General features: G+C 37.7%; 1 protein-coding gene across 1 annotated transcript in view; it reads right to left on the bottom strand.

Moving 5' to 3' along the window:
* SFMBT2 (Scm like with four mbt domains 2) overlaps positions 1-15,170 on the bottom strand; it is a 214,057-nt gene that overhangs the window by 66,071 nt on the left and 132,816 nt on the right. The window contains exon 9 of the mRNA XM_054593939.1: positions 11,535-11,682. Within this exon, the coding sequence (XP_054449914.1) occupies positions 11,535-11,682 (148 nt within the window). The remainder of the gene's footprint in view (positions 1-11,534; positions 11,683-15,170) is intronic.

The following is a 15,170-nucleotide window of genomic DNA, read 5'->3' as shown; positions in this document are numbered from 1 at the left end:
AAACCAGGTAAAGAAAGTGGAATTTACCCAAATCAGTGCATGGTGGTAGGTAGATCTCCTTTGGGGAAGAATAGAAGATACTGGGGTGTGGGGGTGGGGGTGTGGGAGGGTTAAGACACAATTATTTATATATAAGGCCTGTCTAGAAAGAGTCCAGCTACTGCTAATATAATGAGAGTGGTTTGCATGCCATCAATGTAACCTGGCAGCCAAGGAGAGTGGGCTGGAATGTGCACACGCATGAACAATGACGATTTCACTGTACTAGTGAGTGGGGGCGGTAGATGCTGTTGAGTGGGCATGTGGACTGTGTGGTCATCACATTCAAAATGACTGAGCAAGTAGAGCAATGATTCGGCATCACATTTTGCATTAAGCTTGACCATTCCTCTCTGGAAACTGTTTCAATGATTCAGAAGACCACTGGTTGGTAATTGGTGATTTGGTGATTGGTAGCTTCATCACATCTTGTACAGGGTTTTTTGCAGAACACCAAATCACCCAGGTGACTCAGCACCCCCCAACAGCCCAGATTTGGTGCCCTGTAATATCTGGCTTTTCCCAAGACTAAAATCACATTTAAAAGAGATTTCAGGCCATGGTTGAGATTCAGGAAAATACGACAAGGCAGCTGATGGAGATTGGGAGAACTGTGTGAGGTCCCAAGGTGCCTACTTTGAAGGGGGCTGAGGCATCATTGTCTTATGTACAATGTTTCTTGTATCTTGTATCTTCTTCAATAAATGTCTCTATTTTTCATATTACATGGCTAGATGCCTCCTGGGCAGACCTCATATACTGAATTTAATTAAATACAGATCTTACCAAAATGTTTTTTTTCTTTCTTTATTCATTCCTTTTTTTTGGACGGGTGGTGCAATTATATAATATATACCCTAACTAACTCTCGTGGTAGTTATCCATCATAACTATAAGACATGAGAGAAGGTGAGAGAAGAAAACAGTTCTAAATTATAAAATAAGAACAGCATTGGGTGTATGGCCTAACATACAGGTAAGGTACACCACTTCTTACCTAGATAGGAAAGTACATTTTAACGTGAGTATTTGTGTTTTCTGTGTAAAAAGGATGGTGATGAAAATGAAAAATACAGTAGCTATTAGGACTCACAGAAACTATACCAAATGTCACTATATCCTTCATTTAGTGTTCTCTCTTTACAGGTTTGGTTTTATGTAAAATACACTTAGGAATATTTTTGATGCCAAAGAAATTGGGGAATTTTCTTTTCCCCCATACTGTCTATAAATTTACACCTGCAAATTCACTTAACCTGGGGACTTTAGTTACTAAATCCTACAGTTGCAGAATGACTACAGAAATTCTTTACTAAAGAAACTCAAGACACTGGTTGCCTCCTACTTCCATTTATACTCATAAGCACAAAATAATATTCTTTTCATTAAGTAAGCTCCATTTAACCAACTTTTCTTAAGACGGGAGGATTAACGAGAAGGAAGCTGTCCTCCTCTCGCCCAGGGACGGACCCTTGATCCTCTGTACCCTGCTGCCCTTCCCCCATAAGATATCCTTCTCATTCTATACAGACTGACAATTCCTCATTTATTTCCAAAAAGGAGATAAGAAGTCTCAGAGTTTTGAAATGCTATGTACTCTTTCGAGCTAGTTCTGAAGAGGTCTTGCACATCTTCCACCTGCCCTTCCCTCCCCCCACCTACCACTCTCCAGCCAGATGCTCTTACATCAAAGGTTTCTGGAAGGAACCAAACCAACTTCCTTCCAAATATTCATAAGCAAAACAAAATATGTCTTACACAAGGTAATGCAAGTTTCTGTTCAATTACTGTAATGTGCCACTTTAAGAGTATCAGTCTGTCTGAAACTGTTGTGGGTCAAATACTCACATTAATGAATAAGAATAGGAGAATTCACCAAAAGACACCTCACACTGGTGAGAAGTTCTGTAACAGTACGGAGAGTACTGAACCAGAAGGGAGGACTGATTTTAGACCCAGTTCTACCAGGAACTAGATGGGCCTAGGAAAAAGTCTTCTGTGCAACAGACTTGTCTCCTAATTCACAAAATAAGGGAAAGATGTTTGAAGTCTCCTCTGGCTGTTGTGTTCTATGATTCAGAGCAGCCATCACTAATAGTTTACTGTTGCTGCTTAGGATTTTTTCCTTCTCTCTATGGTTAATGGTCTTTTCTCTTCCGATAAAAAGGTTTGGAAGGGTTGACAGAGGTTATCTAACAAGACACTTCCTACAGGAGCTCTTGATTGAACAGCTGAAGACAAGGTGACTCTCTGCAACAGAAGGACCCTATTTGTTTAGGGGTGTGGCCAGTCAACTGTTAACCAAAATCTTCTTTTGTTCCGTATCTCTTCCCTAGACCTCTTCTACTTCCTTAGTTAATTTTGTGAGAAAAGCTCATCAAGATCTTGGGAGAGGGGAAAATAAGAAGAAAATCTACAAATGAATAGTAAACTATACTCTAACATGAAATTTATGTTCTTTATGGTCAATATTTGTTCGGATAAAACTTTTCAACTTAGAAGTCCCACTTACTTCTACAGGCAGGCATTGATCAGGGGTTTCTAAAATCAGGTCCATAATCACCAACCTACAGTGGGCTTCAACCCACTCCATAAAATGTCTTCCTCCTCAGTTTCTTAGACCAACATTCAACCCTCTATATCCAGTCTTCAAGACTTTCTATGGGAAGCGATTTTTAATCCAAGGATTTCAAGAGATAACCAAGCCTTGCTGAGTACATAAGCAGCAACTAATTATTCTGGCCCTAGAACTCTTTCCTTCGCCTGAACAGCCAAGACTTTTCCTCCTCCTCCTTCTCTAAGGGACCCTTATTCACTTAAAATTCTTTTCCTTCAGGCTGATAATGAGCTCTCTTTGTAAGGCAGTTTTGTGACAGCTCAGAAAATAACTGCTACATAAAAACAAATTGCTGTGCCTTGTATAATAGAGACAACAGGGGTCAATTATACTCATTAATCAACAAAGACAAAACAAGAAGTTCTAAGGCTTAACTGCAGCCAGGAAAACAGGTTTTAAACCAGGGAGAGAGGGAAATAGCAGAGGAAAAGAAAATCAGAACCCCTTGGGCTATTCAAATTTGCAAGTAGCTGCAATAGGAAGACTGTTGAGCCACAACCACTAGAATTATTTCAGTTTTTATTAGTGTTTAATCTGCATAAAGTTCCAACTGTTACAGGTCCAGAAAGGACCAGGTCAGTGACCCATATCCATATGACACAAATTAATTGACATAAAATAGCTCAACTTGCAAACATTGCTTTTGGCAGTGTTATTAGACAATTCTTTTAAAAAACAATCTGACAGTTAAAATGTTCATGGACTTTGACACAATTTCATTTCTAGGAATTTATCCCATAAAAACAACCCTAAAGACGGAAAAAGTGTTATATATTAATGTATGATGGCATTATTATTGATAACACTGGGGGGGCAGAACACTTTGCATCCAAATAGAACAAATTATATAAAACTTATTCAAGTCCATGGAAAGTCACGCAGATATGAAATTGCACATCATTTAAAAAAGTCATGAAAAATGATTGCTATTATTTTCAAGGGTGTCCAACCTTTTGGCATCTCTGGGCCACACTGGAAGAAGAGGTGTCTTGGGCCACACATTAAATACACAAACACTAATGAAAACTGATGACCAGAAAAAGGTTTTAAGTAAATTTATGATTTTGTGTTGGGCTGCATTCAGAGCCGTCCTGGGCCGCATGCGGCCCACAGGCCAAGGGTTGGACACTCCTGTTAGATGAAAAGGCTGGTATAAGCATATACAGAATTATCAAATTTATATTGAATATATGCAAAGAAAAAGACCAGAGGCAATGTAACAAAAACTTAAAAGTAAATATCAAAATTATTATTTGGGTGGTAGGACTCCTAGATACCTTTTCCTCCATCTTTTTGCATTTTCCAAGCTTTCACTAATGATCACGATTTATTTCAAAAATAAAAATTATTTGAAAGCATGGCATCTTTATTTTAAAAGATAATCAAGGCATCAGCCAAACCATCAAGGGTTAATTTAGCCCACGGCATGGACTACACCAGCATTGCCTCCCCACAGCTACCCTCCCACTCCCGTGTGCTAACAGATACCCGACTGTATCTAGGTCCTCCATGAAGTTAGGTCTCAACTCAGTGCCAGGAAATGATCACAACAACCCCGAGACAATTATGGTGGTCAGGACCCTTGCCAGTGACTTGGGATGGAAAAAAATTTCCCTCTCTCATAAAAGAGACCACAGGTGTTAAGGAGCTGTTCTATGCTGGGAGGAGATGAAAAAAAAAAAATTTGAACAGTCTAAATAAAAAATACAAACAGCAAAAGAATATCATGTTTGCCATCTCTCTGACTGGCAAAATGAAAAACAATGCGGCCCGCCATGGTAATGATTGCTGGAAAGCAGATATTTTTACGTGTTTCTGGTTGTCATATATCTTTAAAAACAATTGCAGATGCCAATCTGGCACCACGTATTAAAATTTTTAAGAACGTGTCTACTTCTCCATCCTAGCCATTCATTCATTTACATCTTCATTCACTTAGAAACATTTAGTAAGTGCATGCGATATGTTGGGGAGGGTTCAAATACTAGGGATACAGAAGTGAACAAAGCTGACAAGAATCCTAACTGTTACGGAGCTTACATTTCAGTGGGAGAACACAGGACACAAATATGAAAAGTCAGATGATCACAAGTGCGAGGAGAGGAGGTGGACGAGGGGCCCAGGGAGGGCTGCACCAAGGCGGCCTTAATGAAGAGCTGAAAAGTAGGTGTTGCGGAAGCGAACCATGTGGCCATCTGGGGGAGGGTGTGCCAGGAAGAGGGACAGCCAACTGCAAAAGCAAAATTCTAGCAAAAGATTGCATGTTATGAAAACACTAATACCAATTTTTCTAAATTAACCTATAAATACAATGTAACACCAATTAAAATCCAATGGCACCTTTTTTAGAGCCATACAAACAGACTGTAAAGTTCATGTACACTACTAATCAAGACAATTTGGAAAGGAAGAAAAAGTGGAGGGATTCACCCGATAGCCAGACTTATTATAAAGTAAGATCAGTTTTTAAAAGTGAGGTGTTTGTGCAGGGATGGACACACAGACCGATGGGGCAGCATAACTAAGGGCCGCATAAGGCTCGCACGTGCAAAGGCCCTGAGGAGCGCCAGCGCTGGCACTGCACATCGGAGAAGAAAAGCAGACCAGTCAGTGAATGATGCTGAGGCAACTGGTGAATTTGAAAATCCAATTCAATTCAAGCAAACAAAAAAAAATTTCCATCCTCGCAGCATACAAAAATTCAAAGTATTAAGAGATAACATGAAAAATAAAACTGCAAGACTGTAAAAAATATATAGAAGAACACTGGTAGGAAGGCTATCTAAAGACATACAAACAAATCATTAAAAAGGGTGCATTTTGACTATAATTTAATACTTCAATATAACATAAAATACCATGAAAAAATGAAAAAAAAACAAAAAATACAACAAACCCCAAGCCACATTGCTGAGAAAGAATTCACATTAGACTACATAAATACTTATATAATTTAAAAAATGGCAAATATAATCGACAATTCAAAGGAAACACAAGTTGTTAACAAGCATATGATGACCTGCTCAACTGCACTAGTAGTCGGGGGCACCCAAGTAAAAGAAGGAGACACATTTCACCCCCATCAGAGTAGCGATGTCCAACAAGCATAAGAATGTCACACAGTAGTAAAGATAATACAAAATGGAAACTGTCAGACCCTACTAATGAAAATATAAACTCGTACAATGTGGTAAGCAGTTGACAATATCTAGGGAATTCCAGCAGTTCCATATTTAAGTATATCCCCAAAGGACCTTGCATACTTGGGTACATGTACAAAGATGTACATTTGAGTGTTGTTTGCAAAAAAGAAAATTGGAAACACATTAAACATTTAGCAACAGGATATGGATTTCAAAAGTTATATTTATAAAGCAGGTAAAATAAGTAAATAACATGCATCATCAATAAACATGAAAAAGGCTACTGAATGAAAGTTAAATAAAGACACACATAGCATGACATCATTTATTGTATATATGAAAATAAAATCTATTGACAGTGACTGTAATCAAAACAAGAGACTGGTGCAGAGATAGATTCAGAAAACAAAGGAACCGTGTGGTAAAGCATAGAGTCTTTAGAAGATGTCATATGATTATATAAAAGGTTAAGGGAGAGAGGAAGGGAGGGGGGCAGAATGGGGGCAGGACTTTAATCCATTCAACACTCAATGAATATCTACCAAGAGCCACACACTATTTTAGCTATTGGGGAAGAGCAGAGAACAAGACAGAAACCCTTCCTTTTGGGGGTCTTTCATTTCAGCAGAAACTGACTTTTTTAAAAGACAAAGAAGTACAAAGAAGTAAAATATATATTACGTATTTGCATTTTACATGATACAAAAGTTCAGTGGAGGAAAGCCAGGTAAGGAAGTAAAATCATTGCGGGTGCGATTTGCAATTGATGTTAAATAGACAGCCAAAATGGACCACCTCAAATGTGACACCGGAGTCAAGACCACGGAAGGGGAAGAGTGAGCCAAGCATGGGGAGCAGTGAATGCTAATGTCCTATGACAAGGATATGCGCCATGTTCCATGGAGGCCAAGAAGGCCGGTGTGGTGGAGCTGACTAGGGGGCATCTTAGAAGATGAAGCCAGACAGGGAAATGGTTGAGTATTGTAGACTGTTGTTACAAAGGGGACTTGGCCACGGAGCGAGGACTGAAAGAGGAGGGACAAGTGTGATTTATATTTCAACAAGATCAGTTTGATGGTTGTGTTGAGAATAAACTGAGGAAAGCAGGAGGCCACTGCAAGTAACCCAAGTGAGATTTAAAGGAGACCCGGACCAGGGTGGTCATGAGGAGGTGTGGTCAGATCTTGAAAATGCTGACAGGATTCAAGATGGCTTGGATATGGGGCATCAGAAAGAGTCAAGGATGACTCAGTCTTTCATTATATCCATAACACTTTATATCATTTTTAAAAAATCTGAATCAAATGTGGCAAAATGTTAGCAGGTGTTCTGTCAAGGGGGCAAGTCAATGAGTATGTGCTTATTTTCTGTCCCCTTTGGTATGTAGGAAATACAGATTTAAAAAAATGGACTGAGTTCATCAGACAAGTGTCTAGGAAAAAGAGAATACCAATTAGTGTCCACTACTTTGTGTCTTGATAATAATTAAAATATGCCCTTACTTCCTAAATTGTGTTCACATTTTATGTGTCAATTAAGATGGCCAGCTAGTAGAGACAAAGTGCTAAAATAAGTGATTTACTTCAGCCTTTGCTCAGATATTTTACAATAGAAATTAAAGGCTAAACATTGTCTACAAAGATCCCCGAGTGGGATGTTTTCTTCACTATCTCTATGACTAATATTTGATGTCACATGCCATGAACACTAGTGATATAATTTAAAAATAGCATGTCATGGTTGACACCTGGTACACATTTTTGCTTAGTTGACTTATTTGTTTGATTGCTTTTAGTGCCTATAACATCGAATTGTTGTTTACTGGGTTTAAACTAATGGGGTAAAACATCCAAGGCTCTGTCCCTGGCTTACCAGAAAAGCATTTGCTCACACAGAGACAGCACTGAAAAACTCCTATCCATTCAAGCTTAGACTGCTTGTCTCCAAAGCCCAGGGACAGGCTTTTTAAAAAACAGGAGTTAAAACCATGTAAGGAAGGATCTGTTCCTGCACATCTCCTAGACCACTTGTCTTTTATTTCATCATCAGCTGCTTCCCACTGACTAGAGAATGGATGGGGTATCTCTCTGCTATTGGGCAACACGTAATTGAAAGCAGTGTTTATAGTTCTAACAGAAATCTAGGTAATGTATTACACTCACGGAAAACATACATACCAGAAAACATCTAAACACTTCTCAGCATGTATAATAAAATCTGACGTACTTTCTTTACAAAGATCAAAATTTAAGTTAAAAATAACAAACATATTTTAAAGACAATGTATACTTTCATACGTTAATAAAGCAAAGAATGGTGTTCGAAAAAACTCAACAGCGTGGTTCCCAGCCCTGGTGTGACACCTGAGACATTTAACAAATTACCTCAAAAGAAAACCATCAAATCACCATTAGGGAAATCACCACCACCTCCTCTAAACTGTAATTTATTTTAATCATAAAAATAAACATATTCCACTCTCACAAAATGGTATGGGAGTTCAATAAATGAAGTCATGACTTTGTTATATCTGTAAACGCTTGGAAAATTATACCTGAGAACTGAAATTCTCCAAATGCTCTGACATCTAGACCATTTCAGTCACAGAAAAGTCATGATCAACTGATAGCAGCTAATGCTCTGTACCGAAATGCCCCAGAATTCCTGAGGATGGTTTTTGTGAAGATGCCAGAGAGAGACAACAGCAGTAAAGCATAGGTTTGGTTATTTTTTTAAACAGCACTAGATTTGGGATCTTAAGAGGGAGGTTTTAAGCCAACTTCTACCAAAGGACTTAAAAATTTCAATACTGCCTCCATTTCCCCACACATAAAATAATTAGAGCAGATGAGACAATCTTTAAGATCCCCTTTAGTTATGAAAGCCCTCTACTTTTAGTAATACATGTTTATGTTTAATAGGTAATACATTATTTTAGATCAAAGAGAAAAAAATAAAAATATTTTTACAGTGTTTTGTTCAAAGGCTCACTCCTAGCCTCACTTCCATCTGTCCTGCTCTCCACCTCCATACTCTGAACCTCCATACAAAAATTCCGATTTTCATTAGTTTCTTATGTAACCTTTCAGAGTTTCTTTACAGAAATATGAGTAAACACTAATATATAGTCATTTACCTCTTTTCTAACAAAAGGTCATCATATTATAACCTACTGATCTTTATCACTCACAACATATCTTGAGCTCTTCCCATATCAGTACACAGAGATTTCCTCATTCTTTGTAACAACTGCATAGTTTTCATTATATGTTATCTAAAATCTGTTTAACCCACATAGATAGGCACTTGGAGTTTTCCCAGTATTCTGGTATTGTAAATCATGCTGCAAAGAACACACTTTTAGGTATATTATCTGAATAGTGTATCTTTAGGAGAAATTTCCAGAAATAAAACTGCTGAGTCAACAGGTAAAATGCATTTATAATTTTAGTAAAATCTGCCACAATGCCTTGAATACAGTTTGTACCTACCTGCATTCTCACCAGCAAATCTGAGAATTCTTGTTCCTTCACATGCTCATCAAAACATAATTTCTTTTCCTTCTCTTTTGAATTTCTACTTCACCTTATAGATACATGCCATCTCAGTGGGATTTTAACTCGCATTTCTCGTATTATGATGAATTTGCCTAACAACCTTTGTGTTACTTTTAACTGTGAACTATCCGTTGATATTCGGAAACCTTTTTCTGTAAGTTGCTGGTCTTTTTCTTACTGATTTATCAATGGAACCTCTACTATTTCAAGATAACAGTCCCATGGCCCAAACACAACCCCATAGATAACCAGTGGATCCCTGACCAATGATCCTGATCACTCCTTGAGTGTTTTAAGTGTTAAAAAAGGGGGGGAGGCTAGCACTGAGATTTTCTTATTGGAAAGTATTAACCATTATATATTCAATATTCTACATCTAATATAGAATATGAATGAAGAAATTTTCTTTTTTTTTGTGATTTTGCAAAAAGTATGCTTCATTTTCAATAGGGGACAGAATAGTTTGGAAATCTCATGAAGACAGTTTCATCTCACCAATATCACAAATACTTGGGTGACAGAGAAGAAAAAATAATTGTCACTAAATGTTAGGTATAAAAAAGTTTAATATGTTAAAACATTTAATACTCTAAATACACTTGTATAGTCATTTCACTGCACATTTTAAGAATTCAGTACACTAATGTAAAACAATTTTCTTAATATCATGGAATGCAATCATCCAAAGAAGCACACATATTTTCCTAGTAAATATTCAAGCTATGTCAAAAATCTCTTTTCTAAAAAATATTTTTAAGAGTTTGAATTCATAAATATATTTTAAAATTCTAAAAATGCTGGTAAACATTAAACTTCTATCATAATGAAATAGTCAAGCAGCCAAAATGTATGTGTTAATACTTTTCCTTTTTCTCATTACGTAAGGAAATATCCAACCAATTTTTTAAAAATTCTTAAATATATCTTATTGTCAACTAGAAATTGGCCAGGGTCATTGCGAGTACCAAAATGGAAGCAATAACCTAGGCATTGTGAACTGGAGGCCTCACCACTGTGGGGAGCGGGATGAGGAGCCAGGCCTCCTGCCTGTGATTTTCTACGTGTGACTTTGGGCAGTTACATGACCTCTCTGCGACGGAGTTTCCTTACAGGGCAGTCTCTGTTTTGAGAATTAAATGAGTTGGGCACTTCAGACAATATAAAGAATATGATGTAAGAAATTCACCATGTTCTCATTAGACCTCATTCCATTAATGCACAGCCTAAGTATGAACAATCAATAGCTAAAATGGAAATATTCAAAAGCAGCTCCTCCATGGGGATGAATGTAGAGGATAAAAGCTTACGATACCCCGTCACTGGAGCACCGGCACACCATGGATGAGCCGGGCGTAACACAAGTTAGAGGTGGCACGGGGTCTATGATGGCCACCAGGAAAATTGTAACTTAACCTGTGGGTGTCAATTATTTCTGATGTGATTAACACGACATGCAAACCAGTCCCCAGTGAGCTGAAAGGTTATCACGAAACCCCTGTATTAGTTCTGATTATCTGTCAAAATCCCTCCACAAGTTTACTTTTCTAATCACTTCCGATTTTCTCTTCTATTATTCCCTTTATTTTCTCCCCACCGTCTCTCCTTTTGCCTTGCTGCTTTCTTTACTGACTAAACCTTAGACCTATAAGGGATAACAAATCACAATGCTAAACTTACAGTGCAGTACATGGATCTCAATGTAAAAATTATTTTCATGTAACCTGGTTCTCAGTTTAATTATGTTAATGTATTATAGCATCAAATTGTTGAATATCTTGGAGCAACTGGACTCTGTGGAAATTTTGATTTATTGTAAATAAAAATATAAAGAAATGATTCACTAACATTTTACTGCATTTTTCAAAGCCACGCTATAGACACTCTTAAGTTTTTAACTTTTAGCAGTAATGAACCCTCTATCACCACACAGCAGCAGCAGCAAAGTCACCAGTCACTCAATCACCGATGGAGAACTACGCTTTACAGACGTGAACTGAGAAGCCCAAGGTCACACGCCTCTCCATGGAAGGAAGCTATAAACGACACCTGTGTCAAGCTAACCATGAAACACACTATTTTTCCACTACTTCTAAGTTATTTACAACATAACTTTCCTCAGTAACAATTCGACACTCGCCTGAATCACCAAAACTCTGTAAATTTTCACAGAATACAAACCTTTGGGAGGTGTGAGATTGACTCCATTTTTAAGGCACCACTGTACTGGTAAAATCCCCAAAGAATCCGCATGGCAGAGCATTGAGAGTTTACTAGGTTCTGGTCTTAGGTCATCAATAGTCACTTGAAAAAAATGATTATTAAAAACCTGAAAGAGAAAACCAATACAGCCAATGGTTAGTTCCCTGGGATTACATATAAGACTAGTAATGAAATACTGGCACAGCTTCCAAACACAATCAATATATTTCATCAAAATGGTTTGACCACAAACTGGCATTCCAATGTGCATTACTGCAATGATCCAGTTGCTGAAAGTTAGAGTTGATCATTGTGGTCAAATTAATAAAAAGTAAACGAGTAAGAATATACAGGAGACAGAGAATGAAACGTAAACCACTAGTCATAGCTGAAAGATAAACAAACGGCTGGAGTGAGACAGACAAATTCCAGCCTAGGGAAAGCCAAGACGTGCACTGAAAGGTCTAACTGGTTTCTCCATGTCCACAGCAGGGACGCGAGTTTTCTCACCGGGTCATTCGAGAACCTCCAAGGCCTGGCCTGGAGATTTCTAGTCCCATCTAGTCTCCTGTTTCACTCATCATATTACCGCCCCCTTGCCCCACCTTCCAGCCCAACAGGAAACCATTCACGCCCAGACCTGTCCGGAGTCTCACAGTCCAACACCCCGCTCCATTGTCAGTCTATCAAATCACAGTGTCTTCTTTAAGGCCCATCTGAAAGTCAGCACTGCTGGGGCATCTTCCCAACCATTCAGTTGGAATACAGGGCCCCTGTTCTGTGCTCCCCAAATCATCAGGCTGGTATGTCTGTACTGAAAATCCTCATTTCCGCCTCCCTATGTACTGATACCACCTGTCTCCCCAAACAGATCCCACGTGCTCTGAGGACTGCGGCCTCTTCATCCCTCATCAAGGCATTCCTATCATGCAGAGAAATTGCCTCGTACACAGAAAGTAGATAATCATCCACTGGATATAAGGGGAAAAAGAAGTCCATGAAGAAATAGGAACAAGGCGTGCCGATGGAAAAAGCAGGGTACAAATCAGGTGAACCCCAACAGTGGAAAGGATGATGGATTTTAAGAATCAAGTATGTAAAACACACCAGAGGGAAAAAAACAAAAAACACAAAAACGGCACTTTCCCAACTCATCAGAAATCTGCTAGTCTTTCTTGGGAAACCTTGACACTCTTCCTGAGCTATGATTCCTAGTTCCTTCATTTACAAAATATTTTCTGAAAGCAACCTAGTTCAAAGATAAGCAGAAGAGTAAACTCACTTCAGTTCTTGATGTCAGTTCCGGTAAATAGTTAGAATTCTGCTGCTTAAGCTTTGCAAAGGATCAAACATCACCCTCCCAGGGAGGCCTTCCCTGACAACCTTATTTAAAATCATGCCTTCCCTTCTTCTGCCAACACTCCATTAGTCCCTTCCCTGATGCATCTTTCTCCTCTTCATTTAACATGTAACTTACTATATTTGTTTACTTATTACTTCAGAGAAAAGCTAAATGATTCAGAAACACTGGTCCATCTGGAAAACACACAGGTCTTGAACTAAAGCCTGGAGCATTTAACCAACTCAAGTGACCAAGACTGTGCACCTCCAAGCTGGCAGAAACAGAAACAGGACCCAAGACTTCTAATTTCAGTGTCTTTTGCTCTAAATAATGCAATATATTTCACATAGATGATATTTTCATCACACCATTGTTTGTCAATATCTCACTGTTTTGGAACACCAAAAACATAATCCCACTGCACTAAGGGTTGGTCATTTAATACTGGATTTGCTATATGCTTATCCATTTTTTTGTCTATTTACTTTAACATTATTTATTTCTTCAACAGTTTCGCCATCAAGAGAAAGCCCCAAGGAAAATAAAAATGAAGTTTTCATTATGATGAGTAATAAAAGCATACTGCATTATGGTCTCAAACATTTTTCCAGTGTTAAGAGAAACATTTTTATTTATAAATACCTTCTACATGAAGATTATTCTGATGCTTTGCTACATGTAGACGAGTCTTGAACCTGAGCAGGTTCTCATCCAAGTCCATGCATTACATAACACATGGCCAATAAGAGAAGGTGGGGTATATAAGAAAAGACTGATTTCAGTATTTTATCTTTGGTACAAAGAGTAAGAAATATAAAAATGAAAATGTGTCTCAAAAATCAGAAAAAAATATCTTCCCACCCATAAGCCCCAATATTTATTTAGGGAGCAAAGTGCTTTATTGTGGAAACCAAACTACTGCTGCTGGAGGTCTATCAACAAGATAAAGATATGCAAGCTGAAACTAATTATAATTAGTAAGTCACATCCTAGCGTTATATATATAACTATTTAAGGACACAAGAATGTGAAAGTCCACCCCTGACAGGCTAAGCACACATGCATCTCTGTTTGGCTTTTAAAAAAAAATTAATTCCAAGTGTAAGCTGACACCATAGCCTCTTAGAATGAGGACAAGATGCGATATATATCCCAATAAATGGGCGGCTGGCATCACTATATCACCTGCTGCTTGAACAAAGGGAAATTCTGGTCATGTTTCAACAAGATTTTACTCTTTAGTTTTCTACAAATGTGCAACAACCAGAACACACAGTAAAGAACCCTGAAGGCCATTTCAAATAAAAAGGTTTTTAATGGATAGTGTACGAACATGCATTTCAACCCTGAGATTATCACTCAAAGAGGAAATCAATATTTTTTCTCATATGTAGTTATTCTTTCAATAAATTACTTTAACAGTTATAGAAATAATTTATGCTCATTAAATAAGAAATATTTTTTCCAAAGGGAAAAAAAGACATTTCTTTATCATAACCATTTTCCATATTCTGTAACACACTGTCACCACAATATTTCTCAAATTTTACCAAATCATAAATTTTTAAAAAGCACTACTCAAATAGCTTTAAAACAAACATCACTGAATTAGAAATCCGGTCTCTTTCAAAAAGAGGAAATTAAAATGAAATTAACTTTTTTTAACGTCTTCAACTTTATAAAATTTAGAAATCATTATGTGACATCCAAAAGGATCATATGCTAGGGCCACACATCTAGAGGTCCATTTCATATCATTGTTCTCTGGCTGAAAAGTCTTGCTCCAACTTGCCTATGGGGTATCTCAGGCATGTGACAGTTACAGGAGCCACCGAGGACACATATGATCGATCATATCCCAAACACAAACTGAGTCATTCTGCCAACATGAAGTAACATCAAAGAAACATCTTTGTTTTTACTTCCAAGGTCAAATACATTCTTGTGTTAAGAAGAGAAAGAACAGATAGACCCAACTGATTTCTTTATATTAATTATGTGACTACTTCGTTGGAAAAGTACATCATTGATCAAGACTCAGAAAGGAAAAAAATGTACGAAATAGTCCTTTCTTTGAGTTGTCTACAATAATGAAATACAAAAAGCCCACAGCAGATAAACAATCACGTTTTTCAAAGAATTTGAAATCAAAATACAAATTTCCTGTCTCTTCCTTCTGGATCACAAATTTCAAGATAGACCATTTCTCCATAGGAACCAAATGCAGTCTGATCAGTACACATGGTAAATGTTTCCAAAATAGAAATGCAAAT

Source organism: Pteronotus mesoamericanus, unplaced genomic scaffold, assembly GCF_021234165.1.
Source record: "Pteronotus mesoamericanus isolate MK-2021 breed Mesoamerican mustached bat unplaced genomic scaffold, CSHL_Meso_final contig_130, whole genome shotgun sequence".
NCBI classification, from domain to species: Eukaryota; Metazoa; Chordata; class Mammalia; order Chiroptera; family Mormoopidae; genus Pteronotus; species Pteronotus mesoamericanus.
Note: the sequence above shows the minus strand (reverse complement) of the source record. Positions and strands in the feature narration are given on the sequence as shown.